At 40.5% G+C, this 22,183-nt stretch overlaps 1 protein-coding gene across 3 annotated transcripts in view; it reads right to left on the reverse strand.

Moving 5' to 3' along the window:
- Positions 1-9,090: 9,090 nt before the first annotated feature.
- The window catches only part of pola1 (polymerase (DNA directed), alpha 1), a 382,614-nt gene continuing 369,521 nt past the window's right edge, over positions 9,091-22,183 (reverse strand). For all 3 annotated transcript variants that reach the window (XM_069890180.1, XM_069890179.1, XM_069890181.1), the window contains exon 37: positions 9,091-9,795. In XM_069890180.1, coding sequence (XP_069746281.1) covers positions 9,641-9,795 — 155 coding nt within the window. In that variant the 3' untranslated portion in view covers positions 9,091-9,640. The remainder of the gene's footprint in view (positions 9,796-22,183) is intronic.

Raw genomic sequence — 22,183 nt, forward strand, 5'->3', positions numbered from 1 at the left:
TAAATGAAATATAACCCTTCTCTGGTACCTTCATAAGAGAAGTCTCAAATTTAGTCATTTTAGTCATATCTCTACCAAACATAAATTTTACCAAAGATCAAATTTGATAATAAAGAATTCTTATCAATACCAAAATCTTCCCTCATCTGATTAAAAGATAAAAACTTACCCTCTTTAAAACAATCTCCCAAATTTTTCACACCTTTAAATCTCCAATGCAATAAACTTTGATTATGTATTGAAAAAGAAATAAGTTGATTATTATACAACGGAGTCAAAGCCAATAATTTATCCCTAGAACCTATCATTTTATTTTTCTTTATCCATAACTTCATTAAATGTTTTAGTATAGGCACATTATATTGTTGTAACAAATTCATATTCTACCTAAACAAAAATTGATGTATTTCAAATTCAGAAATACTTGCCATCTCAATTTTAGCCCAACTAGGAGGCCGTACCAAATCCATCAATGAACTAATAAATTTAAGTTGGGCTGCCTCATAATAATTTTGAAAATGTGGTAAACTTAATTCCCCTAATTAATATTTCCAAATTAATTTATTCAAAGCTACTCTCGAAAATTTACCCCTCCATAAAAACTCCCTAACTATTTTATTTAAATCTCAAAAAAAATTTTTATCAAGTAAATACGGAATAGATTGAAACAAATATTGTATACGTGGAAAGATATTCATCTAAATTGTATTTATCCTACCCATAGGTAAATCTTTCCATTTAATCAAATCAGTTTTAATTTTTTTCATTAACGGAGCATAATTTAATTAACATTCAAAATTATACCCAGATATTTAATTCGATCAGTCCACTTATAAACTGAATAATCTCCTTCATTTACCGGTAATATTTCACTTTTTTCCCAATTAACTTTATATCCAGAAAGACGTCCATATTGTATTAAACATTCCTTCAAATGCAAAAGTGACTGAGCTGGGTTTATTAAATACACCAATACATCATCAGCAAATAAATTAATTTAAGTTAAAGTTTGAAGTTGATTTAAAAATAACTTTTGTTTTAAAAATCACTTGTCTTGGTGAATGTCTATTGCCACTGGGTTTTGGGGTCCTTTGGGCTCATAACAGCATGAAATTAAAATTTAGTGTGTTGGTGTTTGAAGAGTGTTTCTATAACTGCTTTTTGGAATAAATGTTTGCTGCTCCTTTTCTTTCAATAACTTGCATCTCTGCATCTTCTTTGATATGGAACACCATTCACACCATGGGAAACTATATCAAACCAAAAGGAGGAGAAATTAAATTTGATCAACGAGATACTGCAGGTTTCAAAAGGAGTCTGAGGGAGAAGTTTTCAGGAACAAATTTTACACTTACTCTAACCTTCTAATCACACCTATTACCAATGAAAAGGCAAAGAGGGAAGAGAGTACAAAAGGAGAGTTGAGATATTATGATGAAACCCCATATTATAGCCAGCTCAAGCTTTAAAAAAGCAAGTTTACCTTTTATGATGACGACCTATAAGGCAGATTCCATGGTGCCTTTATACAGATCTGAGTCAGGAGCCATCTTCCGGAGCAGAAGGAGGCGGGGCAAGTGCTGCAGTAGCACTGCCTACCACCGTGACCTCAAACATGCATCCCGAGAAGGGAAAGCGGCCTATACTCAAAAATGGCGACTGAAGACCAGTTAAGAGTGCCAGTGGAGATTTATGCAAGCTGTCTTAGGACTCAGGTGGATCTCCTGCGCAACGTAATAGCCTCTATTAACCATATGGGCTTAAAAAAAATTCACGCTCCTGGGTCGTGGGCTGACAGCATCATCACGATGTCATCAGCCCTCTCCTTCAGAGCTGCATTCCTTTAATGGACGAGGTGGAGCGATTTCACACTACCTCTGAGTCTACCCCCCCCCCACCGAGGAAGATGGAGTGAGTTTGATAGTCAATCCACCTTTAGACCTTTTATGATGATAAGTGGTAATTTAAAGACAGCGAATATCTGTCTTTACAATTACTCCCCCCCCCCCCCACCACTGTAAAAGGGGCTAATGATTGCAGAGCATAGGGAAAGGATAAATACACAGTTGAAGGATATTGTAATAGGAGGATAGATTATTGCATGATAGGGTAAAAAAAAACCATCTCATTTATGACGTTGATTTTGTTTTTTTGCATCATTTATTTATTGGCCATGGCCAAGGAGAGTTTGCATTCAATCCACTGAGATTTCTTTCCACTTTCTTTGAGGTAATGCATTCAGTTTAGGGATACAGGTAAAGCAGATATTTGACACTAGGCAGCAAATGATTGGACCAGGGAGAATATAGCAGAGAATGATGAGGATACTGCCACCACTGGAGAGTTTTAGCTGAGGAAAGATTGGATAGGCTTGTTTGAAATGGAGGATGCCGAGCAGACATTAAAGACAACATTTCAAAAGAATTTATGGAGTGAATATGAAGGAATTATTTATCTCAACATCGTTAACTTGGCTGAGAGGATTGTGGCAGAGGAATAGGTTTTGTAGGATTGAGGAGAGATGATTAAAGCTATTTTATAGATGTCACTCAGAGTTGACTGACATCTTGACAATCCCTGATCAGGGTTTAAGCCTGCCTCACTGAACTTCTATCCAGATTTGCACTTGAATTTCTGTAATCTTTCAAGACCAAAGCTGGAAAGCTAGAGGTTGGATCACTTACTTTCAGATGTAATAGGTGTAATGGGCCAAATATGTGTGTCACAAAAATTTTCAATCAGCCCAGGGAATATTTCTCTTTCTTTCAAATGGACAAATCTGCCCAATTGGATTCGCTTGCCTTGCTGAAAGCACACGGTAGATGCAATTCTGAGTTGATGCCTGCACAAGGCGTTACTTGACAGAAACCAGGAATCGGAAGCCCGACTGATTTGATCCCACACAAGACCCAGAGATTTGTTGGTACGATTGTTCTCCACCAGTGACCAGTTAATTGTTCTGATCACCAGTTGACTGTAGGATATTTGGATTTGCACATCTTAAAAGTATTCCTCAGTTACTGGGGGAATAACAATTCCAGAATGTAATGCAGATGTTTTCATTCTAAAAGAATTCTTACCACATAACTTGGTATTGCTGGGATCATCAGATTCAAATCTTTGACACAGATATTCAGCAGGAATGGGGAAAGTACTGTACCAACTGCTTAGCTGAATCTTGTTGCCTTCTTACACTGTTGCTTTATTGGTTATTTCTGCAGAAGAATTTTGTCAAACTAAATTTCAAGTATTTTACAGTCCAGAACTTTTACTGTGATTTTTCTTTTACAAAGGTATTTCAAATTTTAAGATGCAGCATCAATATGGCAACTGGTTAAGTGCAGGTTTAAAAAAAAAATCTTATTCTTCATAAATTATAACAATTTAAATGTATTGCTTTCACATAGAGCAGAATTTAAAGGGTGGCACAAAGCTGAACAAGCTGCCTCCCTCCTCGCACCAGCAATCTGGATTTGACCCCAAATTCCAGTGCTGTTTGTGTGGAGTTTGCATGTGCTCTCTGTGACCAAGTGGGTTCCTCCTGTGCTCCAATTCTCTTCTACGTCCCAAAGACATGGCAGTTGATGGGTACATTAATATGTAGGTAAGTGTGTGTGTGTAAGTGGTGATGTGACGAGAACATGGGTGAATGAAATGGGGTTAATGTAAATGGGTTCTTGAAGGTTGGCCTCCTCTGGTTGGGGCCTGTTTCTATGACTAGATCCTCTGTGAGCAACAGCAATGTGGATTTATTGGGCAGAATGGGTCATAACTTCTGCTGCAATGGCAATATCAATACCACCCCAATGGTGTGTGCTGGGACAGGAAAGAGACATGGGTTTTTCTACAGATAAGATCTGAGAAATGGAGCTCACATTACTGTTAATGGAGTGGAAAAAGAAAAATCAAGACATCGAATAAGCACACGAAAGCCAGTCAGGCATAACTTTGTTTACATATTCCAATATCATTTGGCTGCTAAAAGGTCCGAATTATGGGTGGGATTTCACGATTTGAAGTATCTTCTTAGCAGAGGCAAAATGCAAAAGAGATTGTTAATCAAGACCATAATTTTATCCAAAGGGCTATTGTCCATAACCTAATCAATTAGATACCTGGAATAAAATCACATTCTCTACAGGCTTTAAACATAACCTCATGCAACCTGCAGCAACATATTTTTTCTAAATTCACCAGGAACAAGCTGACTTGACATCATATACGACTCAAACCAATATCAGCAAAAGCCAGTAGGTGGCTCACTTATTAAGTACAGTGGTATGATGTTCTTAGAATTAAAACCAATATTTTATTTTATCCTTAATTTATTCCACTTCCAACACTGCAAATCAATATAAACTGCATCCCTTAATCATACTTTTCTTTTAACCTTTACAAGTTGCTGCTTAATATCTATCCATGAGTCACCGATGTGAACCTGAACAACCAGTATCACTTCCTGAACTCTGTACTCAAACAACATTGTGATATTTATTCAGATCAATACAGATATTTTTCCACTGTAAATTTGCACTACTCTGCATCGCAAACTTCTTGTCATTGTAGGTGAGATGTATTTGGCAATTTCTCAACTGTTCAAGAAGCTTAATGCCGCAGTCACGAAATCACAGTCTGCCGATGTCGGTTGTTTTGTTTGTCAGCTCCAGATTTGTACTTACTTGGGAGAAAATTGTGGGGGTAAATAGTGGACTGAATTGTTGTGGTCTTGACAGGTTTTTGCGCAAAATTGTGTGCATTTAGTTTCTTTAGTGAGATGGATGCTGACGATGTGCATCTCCAGGATGGGTCCATGTCTCTTGCAGCCTTCTGAAATCTGTAGCAGCTCCATAGCACATTCAAAATGGGGTTCGATGCACAAGCAAAGAGCATCTCAAAATGGCTAGCAACTTGTATTTTACAAGTACATTATTCAAAAAATTGTGTTGATATCTTGCTTTCTCGGTGCTACTGTGGGCTTAGGTACAATTTCTCAGTGGTGCAGTAGCTACAGAGTTTTTGGTGCATCTGCCCTGCCTCGGGACATTAAAGATTCTATGGCATTAGTTAGAGAGCTAGAAGTCATCCTCAATAATTTTACAATAGTTATTCCTTCAACCAAATTCAATACAAATAGATTATTGATTTATCTCACTGATGATTGTGGAATTGTGTGCAAATTGGCTGCCAAATTTCCCATATAGTAATTAACGGTAATGATTGTGCTTCATTGACCTTGGAATATACTGATGTCAATGCTATCCTTTCACTTTGAAACTATGAACTGATCTTAACCGTATACCCATTGGAATTCAACCTATATGGGTTTCTCAATAGAATAAGTGCAATGCATCAATCTCATCTCCTGCAAAATCAAAAATGTACATGCACTTGTGATGAAAATGTATCTTGACAGTCGATGAAGAGGGATATTTACAATTGATGAAAATTAATACTTTGTGTAAATTAAGATTAGTTCCAACTTTGGTGGGAAAGAATTAAAGGTGTGATATGCTGAGTCTTGTATACAATAAAACCAGCAAGACTATTGACAAAAATACACGGCAGCATAAAGTCATAAAATTGAATTTTTTCTTTTTGAACCTACAATATTTGGATATATTTAAATGGTTAAAAGAAAAATATAATTAAGGGATGCAGTTTATTTTAATTTGCATTTTTAGAAGTGCATAATAAATTAAGGATGAATTAACATATTGATATTGGTTTTAATTCTTACAACATCAAAACACTAACAGTCAAGTCTTTCCAAAGTTCCATCTAAGCATCATTACGACATTCAGTGCCGATCAGCAACAAACCTCCAATTAGGTTACAAGTTGAAAGCTTGTGGCTGCCAATATATTTCAAAGTCGACAGTAAAATCAATGTTTGGTCAACAAGACAAGCTGTTCTATGAACATTACATGTCATGTGCCATTTAAGATAAAATCGCAATGAAATCAAATACTTTATTCTGAAGCCACAAAAACATTTTTAAACAATGGGCAACATCCAACCTTTGAGATAAGACTTTAATTACAAATTTCAGTTTTGTTTATATTTGATGCTGTTAACAATCAAAGGTTTAATAAGCTGTTGATTAGCAACACGTTCAGCAGTCAATAATCCATTTAGAACTAAATAAACTCCAAATCTACACCCCTGTAGCTGCGGGAAAAAAAATCATTCATCATTTTTCTCCGACTTTTCTCGTTTTTCTAATTGCAGCCTATTAGTGAGGTTTTCCACTGCAACATCACTGACTTACTTTCAAACTCATGTTCGTTGTGTATTAATTCAAACACTTTGCGTTTGTAAAGATATTTGGATTGATTTTGGAAATGTGGGTGATGCTCCCTGCTGATCACATGCATTTGTGAAATTGGTACCTTTGCATGTTATACCATGAGTCACATAAATCTAGACAGAATACTAACAAAATTACAATGACTAATAGAACTCCATCATCTGATTTATTTTTAGTGAAGGCTATCACCACCATTCTGTGATAGAAGCGTTTAATGTTGTAACTGCTACGCCAATCGCGCCGCCCATTGCCTTTACAGCGCCAGCCATCGCAACCAGGGTTCATATCCCGCGATGTCCGTAAGGCGTTTGTACCTTCTCCCCGTGTCTGTGTGGGTTTTTTCCCGGAGGCTTCAGCTTCCACCCACCGTTTGAAACGTTCCGGGGGGGGGAGGGGGGGTGGGTACCGGCTTGGGCCCACGAAGGTTCCCTTCAATCTGAATGGTTGAATTCAAAGCAAGACAGCAAAGAAACAGGCCCTCCAGTCCATCTGGCCGGTGCCAAATTATTATGTTGCCAAGTTCCCACTGACCTGCACCCAGACCATTGCTCTCCGTACAGCTCTCATCCATGTATAACCATATAACCATTTACGGAGCGGAAACAGACCATGTTGGCCTTTCGAGTCCGCACTGGTTCACTGTGTGTGTGCAAATTCAAGAAATGTGCTTTGGTTCACAGTTCAATCTCACTTCTCCTTCTTCCAAGTTCTCTGGTTGCAGGGACGTTTTTTTTAAAATCCTGCAACCACATGGTCTATGACCAAGATGGCTGTGCCTGTGCTGGGTAGCTACCACGAGGAATTGCAGACCAGCAGTTAGTACCAGAAACAGGGAGAACACTTGCGTTGAAAAGGAGAAGCTTAGGAGACAATATCTATCCAAATTTTTCTTAAATGTCAAAATCAAGACTGCATTCACTTCATCTGGCAGCTCACCACTCCCTGTATGAAGAAGCTCCCCCCAAATGTTCCCTTTAAACATTTCACTTTTCACCTTTAACCCATATCTTCCGTGAAAAATGCCTGCTTGCATTTACTCTGTCTATACCCCTCATAATTTTGCACACCTCTATCAAATCTCCCCTCATTCTTTTACAGTCCAGGGCATAATTTTGACCAACTCGTGCAAACTTTGCTCTGTGCAGCACAGAAAACAGACCATTCAGTCCTGCTAGTCCATGCCAAAATATCATTCCGCTAGTCCCATAGACCTGCACCCAGTCCACAACCTCTCCCACCCATGTATCTATCCAAATTATTATTAAAACTTAAGAGTGAGCCTGTATTTACCATGTCAGATGACAGCTCGTTCACCCTAAAGCTTCATTCTATCATATTCATCTCTCCTAATCTCAGTGCAAAGAGCCTACTTGCATTTATTCGGTCTACACCCCTCATCATTTTGTAAACCTCCATCAAATCTCCCCTCATTCTTCTACGCTCCAAGGAATAATCTTTCCCTGTAACTCAACTCGTGAAAATCTGGCAACATCCTAATAAATCTTCTCTGCATTCTTTCAATCTTACTGATATCCTTCCTGTAGTTAGGTGACCAGAACTGCACACAATATGCAAAATTTGGCCTCACCAATGTCTTGTGCAACCTCACCATAACATCCCAATCCCAATAAGCAAAGATGCTTAAAGCTTTATTTACAACCCTGTCTACCCGTGTCACCACTTTCAGGGAATTGTGTATCTGCATTCTCAGATCCCTTTGTTCCTCCACACTCCTCAGTGCCCTACAATTTGCTGTGTATGTCCTACCTTGGGTTTGTCCTTCGAGAATACAACACCTCACACTTGTCTGCATTAAATTCCATCTGCCATATCCTGGCCCATTTTCCTGGTTGGTCCAGATCCTTCTGCAAGCATTCCTCGCTGTCCATAACACCTCGCACATGGCAGTTCTCTCTAACTGCAGCATTGGCTAGTTATCCTGGAGCTGCAGGAAGAACAGTGAGCAATAAGAAGCTTCCGGAACAGCAGCTAGAACTGCTGTTCTGAAAAAGGGGGTTCATTGAAGGAGCTCATTTTGCAGCCGGCCGAACTAGGAAAATCAACGTCATGGCAGAAGGTGTTCAGGGTTCAATGTCAGGCACGGATCTGCACCCAGCTGCAACAAAACCTTCTGGAACTTGAGGCAACACTTAATTGGGGTGTGGGGTCATGAAAGTGACCATCTTCCTCAAAATCCTTATCTCCGAGTCCTTCCATTGCTTTGATGGGGGCAAGTAGCACCTTCCAAATATGCACAGACCAGGCAGATGATCAATGGACTTCTTCTCCAACACAAACAAGTGTTCTTACTTCACCACCAAATGAATTGAGTCAAAATGAGTGGGGACTTGGGGTTGAATCTCTGGTTGGCTTCTCAAAGGTGTCCCCAACTGGAGACGCAAGGTGCAAGACAGAAACGTGGTGGAGAAACTCAGCAGGTCATTCAGCGTTAATTCAGTCAAGGGTAGTCAACATTTTGGGCCTGGGCCCTTCGTTGGGTATCCTGGAGATACACGGTGACCAGACACATTCCATTGTTGGCCTTACCATGGCACCTGGCATTGTCAGCTCAATATTCAACCCTGTGATTGATACAAAAAACTGACCACAGAGCAGTTGGAAAACCAAGAAAAATAACAATAAAATAATTGCAATCTTTTATAGTTGCGCCATTAAAAATTTGAACCAGGCACGATGCTGACATTCAATAATGCTGGAAAGATGCACAGAAGATCAAGAAAGAGAACTTTAAATAACTTTTATTAGAATACTTTTAAGCAAGAGATAACAGCCATTTATTTAAACATTAATCATTTATTCAAAATGTCTCCAAACTAACCTGAAGCTAACCTTATTAAAAAGATGATTTGTAAAATATTTTCTGACATTAAAAAAAATAACATTTTTAAAATGAGAAGAAATGTGTTGCAATCATGAATAGCATTAAATCTGAAGGAACTTCATCAAATCAACGTGCTTTAAATGCCAATGAGAAGTGTTCAGCCTCCGATCCAGTATACTCCAACCACTTCAATCAACTGTTGGGATCTTGCTACAAGATTTCATTTAATGATTCATTTCATATTAAATGAGACAGGTTGTTCCATTTCGCAGCAAGCGGACTCCACAATGACCCCCAAAATATCCAAAGATTACCTTTTCGAAGCAAAACAACTACCACAGTGTCACCCAGGCAGCTTTTAATAGCTTGCTTTAATCTATTTATGGGCATAATTGATGTTATACCATGCAATGTCATCTTTCAACTTTTCTATCACCACAAGTCTTGGTAATGATACCATTGAGCCTTTTCCAATATAAGCGAGGGAGCCTTCACTTATTGACTGCAATAAATGTCTGGAACAGCTTACTGAGGTTCACCTCAGAGTAGCTGCTGGAAGATAGCGCGTCATCTACGATTCCTTTTAGTTTCCTGAACACAGTGCAGTGTTTTTCAATCTCAGGAGCAAAGCGTTTCTTTATCAGATCTGGGAAAAGAAAAGCAACATTCAGAAATAAATTTCAAATACAAAACTGTTTCTCACAGCTCCATGAAGTGTAGATCAACTTAAAAGGTTTTTAATTCATTATTTGTACAGCATTCATCCAAACATTTGAAAAGGAAACCTGCATCTCATAAGCACTCTCGAAAGAGCAAAGTCAAACCAATCTATTTAAGCCCAGTTTATTTTAATTTCTTGAAACACAGTGGTAAGTATAAATTGGATACGAGAAAGCCCTCCATGTTATTTAGCTAGATACATTATGGGGCTGAGGATGTTGGTCTCAGGAGTTTGTAAAGGGGAAAAGTAAAACATGAAAGTCTGCAGACACGGTGGTTGAAGTGAAAACACAACACTGGAGAAACTCAACAGGTCAAACTTATATAGCAAAGATAGAGATACACAACTGACGTTTTGGGCTTGAGCCCTTCATCAAGGTACGGAAAACTCTTGGCAGGCACCCGAATTAAGGAGATAAGAGATCAGCTGAACAATGGGAAAGGATTTCTCTTCTGTTTGAAAAATGAAAAGTGAAAATTATTCCAACAAAGATCATAAAAGATACAAATGATGTTAAGAATTGGGAAGTAATGATAGTGTTTTCTATTTTGTTCATCAAAATGGAAATAGTCACATAATGAACAATGGCACAAAAAATGGCCATATTTAGATCTAAAGGAAAACAAAACATTATAGGAAAACTGTGACCAAGCCTTAAAACATAATTATGACAAATAATGCTGCTGCAATGTGACGCTGTTAAAGGTGACCTCATTGATAAAACATGGCAGACTGGCTCAAGTCCAACAGACTATCATTATTTCCAATTACAGTACAACTCCGATTATCCAAAATGGTTGGGACCGGGCCTATATTGAATGAATATTTTTTTTCAGATAACTGGCCATTTAAAAAAAATAGGCCAGTAGCGACAGCAAATCACTTGTATCAATGTTTAAACAACAAAGGAAGGATTTTTAAGCATTAAAATAATGGTTAATTCTCACCCAAAAAAATGCTGGCTGCAACGTCACCTTCAATCACGAAGACCTCCCAACTGCTGCCGCCAATCCTCAAATGTCTCCACCACTGACACCCGGGGAGGCTTCTTGGGCTGGTGGAACACTCACTGGCGAGTCGGCGGGCTCCTGTCTCCCAGGTTACTGGAGCTCCCGACGCCTAATGCCAACTCCAAATCTCTCCACTCTTCCCCTCCCCACAGGCCTACTGCACGCGCCCACTGGGGAGTCTGGTGTGCATGTGAGGTAGTAGGCCAAGGGATCAGTTTGGAGTCAGCGTTGGGAGTTCCGGTGCTGAAGAGGAAAGGAAGGGGAGGGGAAGGAATGCCACTGAGCCCGAGGTCCCACTCCTGCCCGGGAGGCCACTCTTTCCTTGACAAGGGATTCTTCCGACCGCTTGTGACTGGGAGACAGTGGCGCGCAATTTGGGAGGGAAAGTTGGAGAGAAGAGTCAATAGGGGAAGATAAAGAAGAAATGGAAAGAGAGAGGGAAGGGTGTTATCTGAAACGAGGACAATCGGCATTCTAATTTCATTTCAAGTGAATTTTTTTCAATCTGTGAGGTCCGTTTGGCTCCGAAAATTTTTTGGATAAATAAAGATTTTGGAGAATCTGATTTTGGATAAACTGAGTGGTACTGTATACTGATCTAAAATAATCTGAATTTTTATTTGTCAGATAAAACTTAAACATTTAAATTCTAGCATTTTTTTTTGCCAGAATAAGAGTGAATGTTCAAATTAAATGGATAGTTGATACAATGGCAATAACAGTACACCTATAGCATCAAACAAAATGTGACAGTTGATCTTCTATCACACAATACACAAATGTGCTGGAGAAACTCAGCAAGTTAAGCAGCATCTATCGGAAGGCCCGAGCCCTTCGTCAAGGTATGAGCAAAAAAACAGGCAGGTGAGGGGAGGGGTGGGAGGGGAGGAAGGTGTAGTGGAAGAAGTATAGGCTAATAGGCAAGAGCTCATAGGTAGATACAGATGGGAGGGTAAAAGAGTTAATGTCATCTGGTTGGAGAGTGCCCAGACAGAATGCAAGGTATTGCTCCTCCAATTTGCAGGTAGCAATTCGGTAGTGCATGACGCCAAGGATAGACATACATACAGCATGGTAACAGACCATTTCGGCTCATGAGTCCATGTCACCCAATCATACCCAATTGACCTACAACCCCTGGTTTGTTTTGGAGGGTGGGAGGAAACCGGAGCCCATATGGGAAAACTCATGCAGACTGTACCGACTCCTTATGGACAACGCGGATTTGAACCCCAGTCCTGGTCTCTGGTGCCCTTACAGCGTCGTGCTAACCGTGCCACAGGTGTGGGAAATGTGTGTGAAATTAAAATAGTTGGTCATTCTGAGGTTCCTGCTATTGCACTGGACAGAGGGAAGGTAGTCAACAAAATGATCTTGCAGTCTGCATCCAGACTCATCGATGTAGAGGAGGCCACAATTGGGAGCATCGGATGCAGTAGATGTCCCCTGTGGATTCATATGTGAAATATTGCTTTCTCAGCAAAACCATCTCCCAGTTGGATTCTCTCAACAAAATGATCTTCACTCTGCCACTGGAACAGTGGCCAACCATTTTAATTCCACAACAACAGTCACTGAGGAAACATAGAACAAAATTGGGTTGAATTAACTTCTCTGTTTTCACTGACTGTTTTGATGGGAGATTTACGTTTCCCACCAGCCCCGTTTGGCAAACAGAATATTATGTAATCAGTTGTGGCAATAACCAACACTTCTTACTTCCAGTTTAGTCATTTTTACTGGCGAATGCATCACGCAAAATATCAGTATTGAGTAATTTGAAAGATTTTGATGCCTTTCACAAAAATTAATTGTCCGTCTGTGTCAGGATCTCCCAGTAGAATGTGTTTTAAAAAAAAAATCGAAGCGGAAATGTTAGTGTGGGTTCGCAATAGCAGCAGATGGGGAAAGAATACCGTTAACAAAAATCTCTATTGGCAATATTTGAATTCCCATAATGGTAAAAATGCCACAAGCAGAAGGGATTACACAACTGACAGAAAACCGACACAATGCATGGTATTACTCCACTCTAAATATAAAGTACCGAAAACCAAAAGAGCCAGAAAACAAAAAAAACCCTGTGTCAAAAAATATCTCAATCACAACCAAGTAATCCTCAACCACAGGGAGGTTCCTTCCAACTCTCTGAAATATCTCAGTGGTCTGTTGTACTTTTTTTCCCCAGTATTTTAATTTTCCCAGTGATTTTTTTTTCCAAAACCTATAAGGTGCCAATTTTTGATTATTGACACTTTGACTAAAAAATCTGAGGGAAGGCATTTGAATAACATGTCAGCTTATGGAAGAAAGGTCAAACTCGAGTAGCCGAGAGCCTCAACACACCTCCAAGGAAACCCATGCCACGCCAGACCACACTGCAATGGAAGGTCCATCTATTTAACCACACTGTGGTCATTCCAACCCTGACTTCAGTTCAATGCAATGGGAATCCAGGTTACGCTTTTTTTCATTTTAGACATGCAGCACGGTAACTGGTCATTTCAGATTCTGAGCCCGTGCCGCCCAATTATCCAACATTTTGCATAAATATAACCATATAACTGTTTACAGAGTGGAAACAGGCCATGTTGGCCCTTTGAGTCCACGTAGGTTCACTTGAACAACTCCACTAGTTCCCCCCTCCCGCTCTCTGCCCCTAATACAAACCGGAGGGCAGATTACTATTTGAATGGCAATAGATTAAGAGATGGGGAAGTGCAGAGAGATCTAGGGGTACTTGTACACCAGTCTCTGAAGGCGAGCATGCAGGTACAGCAGGCGGTTAAAAAGGCAAATGGTATGTTGGCCTTCATATCAAGAGGGTTTGAGTATAGGAACAAGGATACCTTACTGCAGCTGTACAGGGCCTTGGTGAGACCACACCTGGAGTATTTTATGCAGTTTTGGTCACCTTATCTAAGGAAGGATGTTCTTGCAATGGAGGGAGTGCAGAGGCGATTCACCAGGCTGATACCTGGAATGGCAGGAATGACTTATGAGGAAAGATTGCGCAAATTGGGATTGTACTCCCTGGAGTTTAGAAGATTGAGAGGGGATCTCATAGAGACCTATAAAATTCTGGCAGGACTGGACAGAATGGATGCAGATGGGATGTTTCCAATGATGGGAAAATCCAGAACCCGGGGCCATGGTTTGAGGATAATAGGCAAACCATTTAGGACCGAGATGAGGAGGAATTTCTTTACCCAGAGGGTGGTGAATCTGTGGAATTCATTGCCACAGAGGGCAGTAGAGGCAGGTTCATTAAATATATTTAAGAGGGAATTAGATCTATTTCTTCAGTATAAGGGTATTAAAGGTTACGGAGAGAAGGCGGGGACGGGGTACTGAACTTTAAGATCAGCCATGATCTCGTTGAATGGCGGAGCAGGCTCGAAGGGTCGAATGACCTACTCCTGCGCCTATCTTCTATGTTTCTATGTAACCTTCCAACCCCCTCACATCCATGTACACATCCAACTTTCCCTTAAATGACAGAAGGGACCTGCCGCAACTAGCTCTTCTGGAAGATCATTCCATTCTGCCACCACTCTGTGAGTGAAAAAGCATGCTCTAACATTTCTCCTAACTTAACTTATGCCCTCTTGTTCCAACCTCCTCTGCCCTCAGGGGAAAGAGTCTATCTATTCCCTTCATAGTTTTAAATACCTCTATCAAATCCCCTCTCAGCCATCTACATTCCAATTAATAAAGTCCCAGTCTCCTTAATCTTTCTCCGTACACTAGATGCTGTAAGCCAGGCCACATCCTTGTAAATCTTCTCTGCACCCTCTCCAACTTATCTATATCCTTCCTATAATTTGGAGACCAGAACTGAACACAATACTCCAAACCTGGCCTCACCAATGCCTTAAACAGCAGCAGCATCACTTCCCAGCTACCATACTCTATACTAATGATTTATGAAGGCCAGCATACCATATGCCTTCTTAACCACCTTGTCACATGGGAATCCACCTTCAATGAACTCTGTACCATAACCCCCAGGTCCCTCTGCGTACCTCAATGCCCTCCCCTTTACTGCATATGAGCTACAACTCCAATTCATTTCATTTTGAACAGTGGGAGGAAACTGGAGCACGCAGAAGAGACACATGCAGACACAGGGAGAGCTTACAGACCACACAGAATTCAAGAAATAAGTTTATGCTTTGCTCAGTTCTCATTTTTAATACTTTTTAAAGCAATTTTTAATCTTTAAAATTTCATGTAATGCAATTTAATATTGATGGAAAAGCATGGCTCCTCTCCCTGATATTTTCCTTACAATGCAGGAGGCTATTTAGTGCCATTGAGTCTTTGCTGGTCTACAGAACAATTTAATTTCTCATCGTATCTGCTGCAACCTACTTGCTCAATGCCCCACTGATTCTCCTATCCTATCAAGAGTATGGGTAACATAAAGTAAACCCGCCAACCTGCACATCTAAGGGATGTGGGAGAAAACCATAGTACCCATTGTAGTTCACAGGGAAAGCGTGCAAACTCCACCCAGAGGCCAGAGGCCAGAGGTCAACCCAGGTCACTGGCGCCGTGAGACAACTGCAGCACTTGCTGCGACCCATCCTTGAGGCAAACAAAATCCTTCTGTAATTTAGTTGAGACTCTTTTAAGATATATTGGTTCAAATATGCAATTGCAAATGAAGATCATCTGGTATTCCGTTTCCACTATTAGGGTGTGCTCATGCTCATCTTTACATATCCCTTATCCCAGATGTTCTGAATGGAAACAATCAACATCGTTTAAGACCAAGCCACTGAAAATATCCAGGTTAAGTCATTGCTGGATGTGGCATGTTAGCCAGGACACAAACAAAAGCCACCAGCAACAGTTCTCCAGATTGAAGGTGGAAATAAAAGGGCACCAGAGTGACAGATACTGACCTGCCAAGGAGGAGAATCCTGGGAGAAGACGCTACATGTTAGGAGACCACAGATGTGGACCAGCGAGTGGCTCAGTGAATGAAGGACGAACACCAAACTGCAGATGACTGAAAACTAGCTTGAGGGGACCAAGTATCGGGACCGGGGGCAGCCGGCAAGCAGGACTCCCAAAAGGCCTCAGGCACTGACAGCTAACGGATCACATCGGGGGTTCAGAACTAGGGCGACTTCAGCCCACACAATCAATGCCTCTCATAATCTTATACAACTCTATCAGGTCACCCTTCAACTCCGTCGCTCCAAGGAGAAAATACCGTTCACTCAACCTATCCTCATAAGGCATGCGCTCCATTTAAAGCAGCGTCCTTGCAAATCTCCTCTGCACCCTCTCTATAGTTACCCACCTCCTTCCTGTAGCGAGGTGACTCTTGATTTTTTTCTCCTCTAACTCACAACAGTGAATGCATTAAAAATAAGTACATGGACCACAATGCTTGGGAGGCGTGGTAAAGGAAACAGAATAATTTCAAGGTCTTTCATCTACTCGATCATGTGCCAAGAAATAGTCATCATTTCTAACTGAACATTCCTGCAACATATTCACGTCCTACCAGAAGGGCAATGCTCCTGAACATGTGGAGTTTCAGAGCTGACAACCTGCCACCCCACCACCACCAACTTTGGGTTCATTAACATGGCATCTTTGCAAATACAAAAGAGTCACAACAATTCGGCTGATATAGAAATTTGATTAACATTTATCTTCTCGGGTAACAGTCAACCAAATACCAATTTAAGATGCCTTTCATCTATTTCCTTTCAGCTCAAACTCTGAAGTGAAGGGTGCACTGCCCAATCTTCATTCTGAAGACTGGGATCAGTGCTTTAAACCATCAGATGCTTGGGATGCAAGTGGAAGGTCAGCATTGTTCAGTGCATCTGCTTATGTACAGTCTCTGGCAATCACACTTGATTGTGATTTTCAGTGGACATCACGGTAGAAGCCGATTCCGGCCACTGAAACCTGCACCACCCAATTAAACTACCAACCCCACAGGTTTTTGGAGGGTGGGAGGAAACCCGAGCATTTGGAGTCATCCCACTCAGGTCACAAAGAGAGCGTACGGACTTCTGACAGAGAGGGCTGGATTTGAACCTGGGCCGCTGGCACTGTAAGAGTGTTGTACCAACTGCAATACTGACTGTGCCACAGTGATGGTGAAGAGAGTTCCCATTTTATGTTGGTTTTAGACCTGGGGATAAATTGTGAAGGCAGAAGGTCTGGTTTAATTGTCTGATCAGATGGGCAATCGGGCCAGTCAACATCAAGAAATGTAAGGCAGTGCAATTTTTGATGAAAAACAAGAACAAGGAACAGTGATCAAGGAAGATGGTGTGATCCTTAAGGCACCAGTGCAGATTGAAAGTATAATTCAAAAGAAAATTCCAGATTCACTGCTCAAGTATAATGAATTAATATGAATCTATGACAAGGCAACAATTGGTATGCTTTCTGCAACCAATATAGGAAGCACTTTTGAACCAGCGAAGATACAATTTCGCAATTATTAACAAGGTAAGTGCAAGAACAACAACTTTGATTCACACAACTCCTCTAATGTAAACAATATTTTCCACAGAATGCATCAAAAACTTGTCACAAGTAATTTTAATGCAAGATCAGTCAAAGGATATGTATTAATGTGTGACTTCAGAAGAGAGGGAGGAAATAGAAGGTTTAAGAAAGAATAAAAAGGATTGGAGTGAATGTAATTTGGAAACAATCAAGCAGATGGAATTGGGGAGCTCCCTTAATTCAGAAGGAGTTGAAGTTTACAGAGATAGGCAAAGGAGAGGCCTTGAAAGAGAATTATAAACAAGGATGAAAATTTTAACCTTGAGGCACTGTTTAACTTGAGAATAAGCACAGCCCAGAGGAGGGGTGAATCATAAACTACTGGAGTAAGGACAACGGAACAGACTTTTGAGCGATGTTAAAGGCTACTTTGGAATAGGCAAGAGTAGAGTAAGCAGAAGATAAAGGCTTCATAGATAGAGCAATACAGCACAGTACAGGCCCTTCAGCCCTCAATGTTGTGCTGACCCACATATCCCTTCCTAAAAAAAGTACTAAACCCTCCCTACCCCATAACCCTCTATTTTTCTTTCACATATGTTTAAGAGTCTCTTAAATGCCTCCACCACGCTTGGCAAGGCATTCCAGACATACTCAACACTCTGTGTAAAAAAAGTTACCCCTGATGTCTCCATTAAACTTCCCTCCCTTCACTTTGAACATATGTTCTCTGGTATTTGCTGATCCTGCCCTAGGTAAGAGATGCTGACTGTCCACCCTATCTATTACCTCTCATAATCTTGTAGACCTCTATCAAGTCTCCTTTCATTCTTCTGTGCTCTAAAGTGAAAAGTCCCAGCTAAGCTAACCTTGCCCAATAGGACTAGTTTCCCAACCCAGGCAACATCCTGGTTAATCTCCTCTGCACCCTCTTTCATCATGGACCAGGACATGAGTTCAACCAGTGATGTCGGTGAGGTGGCAGACAGGGCTGCATGCATCTGTGGTCCAGAGCTCATCTCAAGAACAGTTGTAAAACTGAGACTGTGACAATCAGCTGCAATTTCAAACAGAAATCAGGGAGAGGAATGGAACCAATAGTCTGGGAGCAGAATTTGGTGGTGGAGACCAAAAAACTACATTTCATTGGGAGAGGTTCAATGCACAACATAATACAGGTACACAATCCTTTATCTGGACATCTAAAGTCCGGAAAGCACCAAAACCCGGCGGCTGGGGGGTGGGGGGGGGGGGGGGGAAGAAGAGACAGCAGCGCGACTTGGGGTTGCGAGTGGGGGGGGGAGGAGACGGCGGTGCGCAGTGCAACTGGAAAGGGGTGGGGGTAGATACAGCAGCACAATTTGAGTGGGCCTAAATCTGGGGCAGCTGAAAAATCTGAAACTTCGGAACACACTGTCCCCTGGGGTTCCAGATAAAAGACTGTGTGCCTGTAGTTAAAGAAGAAAGTCTGCTGACGCTGTGATAATAGTTTAATATACAAAAGTGCTGGAGTAACTCAGATAAATATCTTCATCAAAGTACAGTAGCATGATGAAGGGCTCAAGCCCGAAATGTCAGTTATGTATCCCGATCTTTGCTATTGTTTGACCTGCTTAATTTCTCCAGGATTGTGTTTTTACTTTAATTTCAAAAGAGCTGTTGATCTTGATCACACCTGTCTTTTTATGTACCCGAATTTTAGAGTCTTGGGATGAATTTTTTCAAGAACAGATAAAGATTTTCGCCCATTTATCACCATGCTTATCTACAGCTTTAAATAAAGTTTCAAAAAACCTGTTAAAGCTTCCACCTCTTTCTCTCTGACAATTTTGTGTCAGCTATCATCTGATTCCAATATATACTTTTGTCAGTGCTGTTAAAAATGTTTAAAGCCCTGCAAGTGAGCTGATGATACAACCTGCCCTCACCTGAAAAAGCCAACTGAAATCCTGAGGCCAGGTCCATCACCAAGGAAAACAATGAGGGTTCAATTATGGCATAAAACAAACCTTCAAAAGCTCCACTCAAGTCCAATTCCTTTGGCAATGCAGAGTAACAGTACATTGTAGCTGCATGTCCCCAACGTCAACCTCCACAGTTAACAATAACAGTTGCTGACAGAATAGAAGTCATATTCACCACATATTCTGAGCACAAAATTCTATCGCCCATATTCCATTGACTCTACCACCCAGCTACACGTGCACTTTTGAAGCCTCAGCCACATTACAAGAAAATTGGGATATTACAATATCCACATAGGATGGGTTAAATACATTTGTAAACCAAAAGAGAATGAATACAGCAAATGAAAATAGTTTTTTTTTCTCAGTGCTTAGCATCAGCATACATTGATAAAAGATAATTTATGACAAAAAAATCCTTACTACTAACATGAAGCAAAAATGACTCAAAAACGCCAAATGATTAGAAAATTCTATCAACAGTTCATGTCAGGCAAGGCTAAAGTAAATGCCACAAACTGCAAATGTTGGAAGATCAGAAGTCAAATCAATAAATGCTGAAACTAGTTTGAGTGCAGCACAGTTCGAGCAACGTCTGCGACCTGGGTTCGAATTCGCCATTGTCCATAAGAAGTTTGTACTTTCTCCCCACGTCGTTATGGGTTGCCTCAGGGTGCTCTGGTTTCCTCCCAGATTCCAAAGATGTACGGAGATAGTAGGTTAATTGGTCACATGGGTGCTTTTGGGTGGCGTGGGACAGAAGGGCTCGTTACTGTGGTGTGTCTCTTTAAAAAAAAAGTCTGAATGGAACTGATTCACTGACCCGAGAGGATAAAGCAGACAAAATGGTGGCTTTTAAATGGGCTGAATCCAGTTGAGTAACAGGTCCAAAGAGTAACAGCTGTTCAACAATTTGAATGGAAGTCAGTCTTAGACACTGCATAACATATATCTATGCTTGATTTTACAGCGCTCCACATGGAGCTCAATCCTTCAATTTCACTGTATTCTGTTGAGGAATCAGTCCTCACCTCTGAACACCCCCAATTTCAGAAGAATTCTCAGTCTGCGAATCTCTACTCTCAGGGGAGGCAAGTTATTATTTAGGAGTTTTCACTTGGGTTTCAATATATTTAATTACCTTGAGTGACATTAATTTTGTTTTGGTGAATTTATTGATTTCCATTTTAATAGTGTTTTTTTTAAAGTTCCAAAGTGTCAAGCCAGATACATTTAAAAACTAAATACTGAACTGAGGTTTCTATTTGGCCAACATTGCAAAAGCTCCTTGGAACCAACTCTGCTGCATTTTAGAAAGTAGGCAACTTTTTCCAAGTGATGGAAGAAAATTAGCCAAGAGCTTTTGATGAATGAATTCGACTCGAATATAGCTTTATATAGCATGCATTGTAATAGTCACTGGTGTGTGGGTGTGTGTCAAAGACACAGGATGGCCTTCACAATAAATCCATTCTTTTCTGAAAAAGAAAATTACAATTTTAGGAATAAAACCTCTTGGAAATATCACACTCATGAAAATGCCTCTAAATGTTTGAGCTGGATAATTGAGGCACTCTCAATGAAATCTAGGTTTTCCAGGTTTAGCTGAAACAAAGCTGCAAAACTCAAATGTAGGCAAGTGAAGGATTGCACATTTGTCTTTACTTAAACCAAAGTTTGTGTTAGTAAACAGATTGGACCAAAAAAAATGATAGAGACATTTGGATGATGCGATTACATGTGTTGATGTTTGCCGCAGGCAAAGACTGAAAGAAAGATTACGAATTATATGGTAAGTAAAAGGTCCCTTTTCAACAAAAAACATTTGGCCCTGGTTAAGTTTTGTGAGCCACACAGTTTGGCACACACCATTTCACTGCCAATATTCTGCAGAACAATAATAAATCAGTCTTTTCCATTTGGAATAATGTGAGGGGAAAGAAAACAACTTCAACAGGGTATGTAGCTGTTGGTGAAATTTTGAAGACCTCACACTGAAAGTGAATCTGGGGATCAGAAAATAAACAACTCCATTGAATGGGAAAGAATACTGTAACAGCAGGGAAGGAAGTCAGATTTTGAGGATAACATGTTTTCCACTGCTGGTTATGAAATTAAAGTGGAGGAAAAATGGGAAGAGAATATTATTCAAGTCTTTGACTGTTTTCTGAATATTGCAGCCGTTCGTTCAGATTGGTACATGTGCATTTCTTTCCAATTTAAGAAAAGCAAGAGGACAAACACAGGGGTTTAAAGACCTATAAGCTGAACATCAATTGTACGTGTCCATAAAATTGAGCAAAGGACCTGTTTTCATGCTGTTCATGAGTCAAATACCCACAGTTTCTGGATAAGTGAAGTAATTTAAAAAATCACAGCAGATCAGGTGGCGTCTGTGGGGACATAAACTTTGTTAAAAAGTTTCAGGTTGGTGGCTTTCCGTTAGATGTAGAGGAGAGAGATGGAGAGAAGGCAGAGGAACTTCTGTGCTAGGGCAGAGACCAAGAGAGATTGCGGTATAATTCAGAAGACAGTGCTGAGGCTTGTTCATCACAGCTCATCTGTCTGGGGAAGTCGAATATAGAGAAGATGAATTATATTGTGTTGGGGGGGGGGGGAAATTTTTTTTTTTTAAATTTAGAAATACAGCAGGGTAACAGTCCCTTTCGGCCCACGAGTCCATGCCACACAATCACAGCCAATTGTCCTACAACCTCCGGTACATTTTGAAGGTTGGGATGAAACTGGAGCCTCTGGGAAAAACCACACAAACATGGGGAGAACGAATAAACTTCTTACAGACAGCGCAAGATTCTAAATCCTGTCCCGATTGCTGGCGCTGTAATAGTGTCG

The sequence above is a fragment of the Narcine bancroftii genome, chromosome 7 (genome assembly GCF_036971445.1).
Source record: "Narcine bancroftii isolate sNarBan1 chromosome 7, sNarBan1.hap1, whole genome shotgun sequence".
Classification (NCBI taxonomy): Eukaryota; Metazoa; Chordata; class Chondrichthyes; order Torpediniformes; family Narcinidae; genus Narcine; species Narcine bancroftii.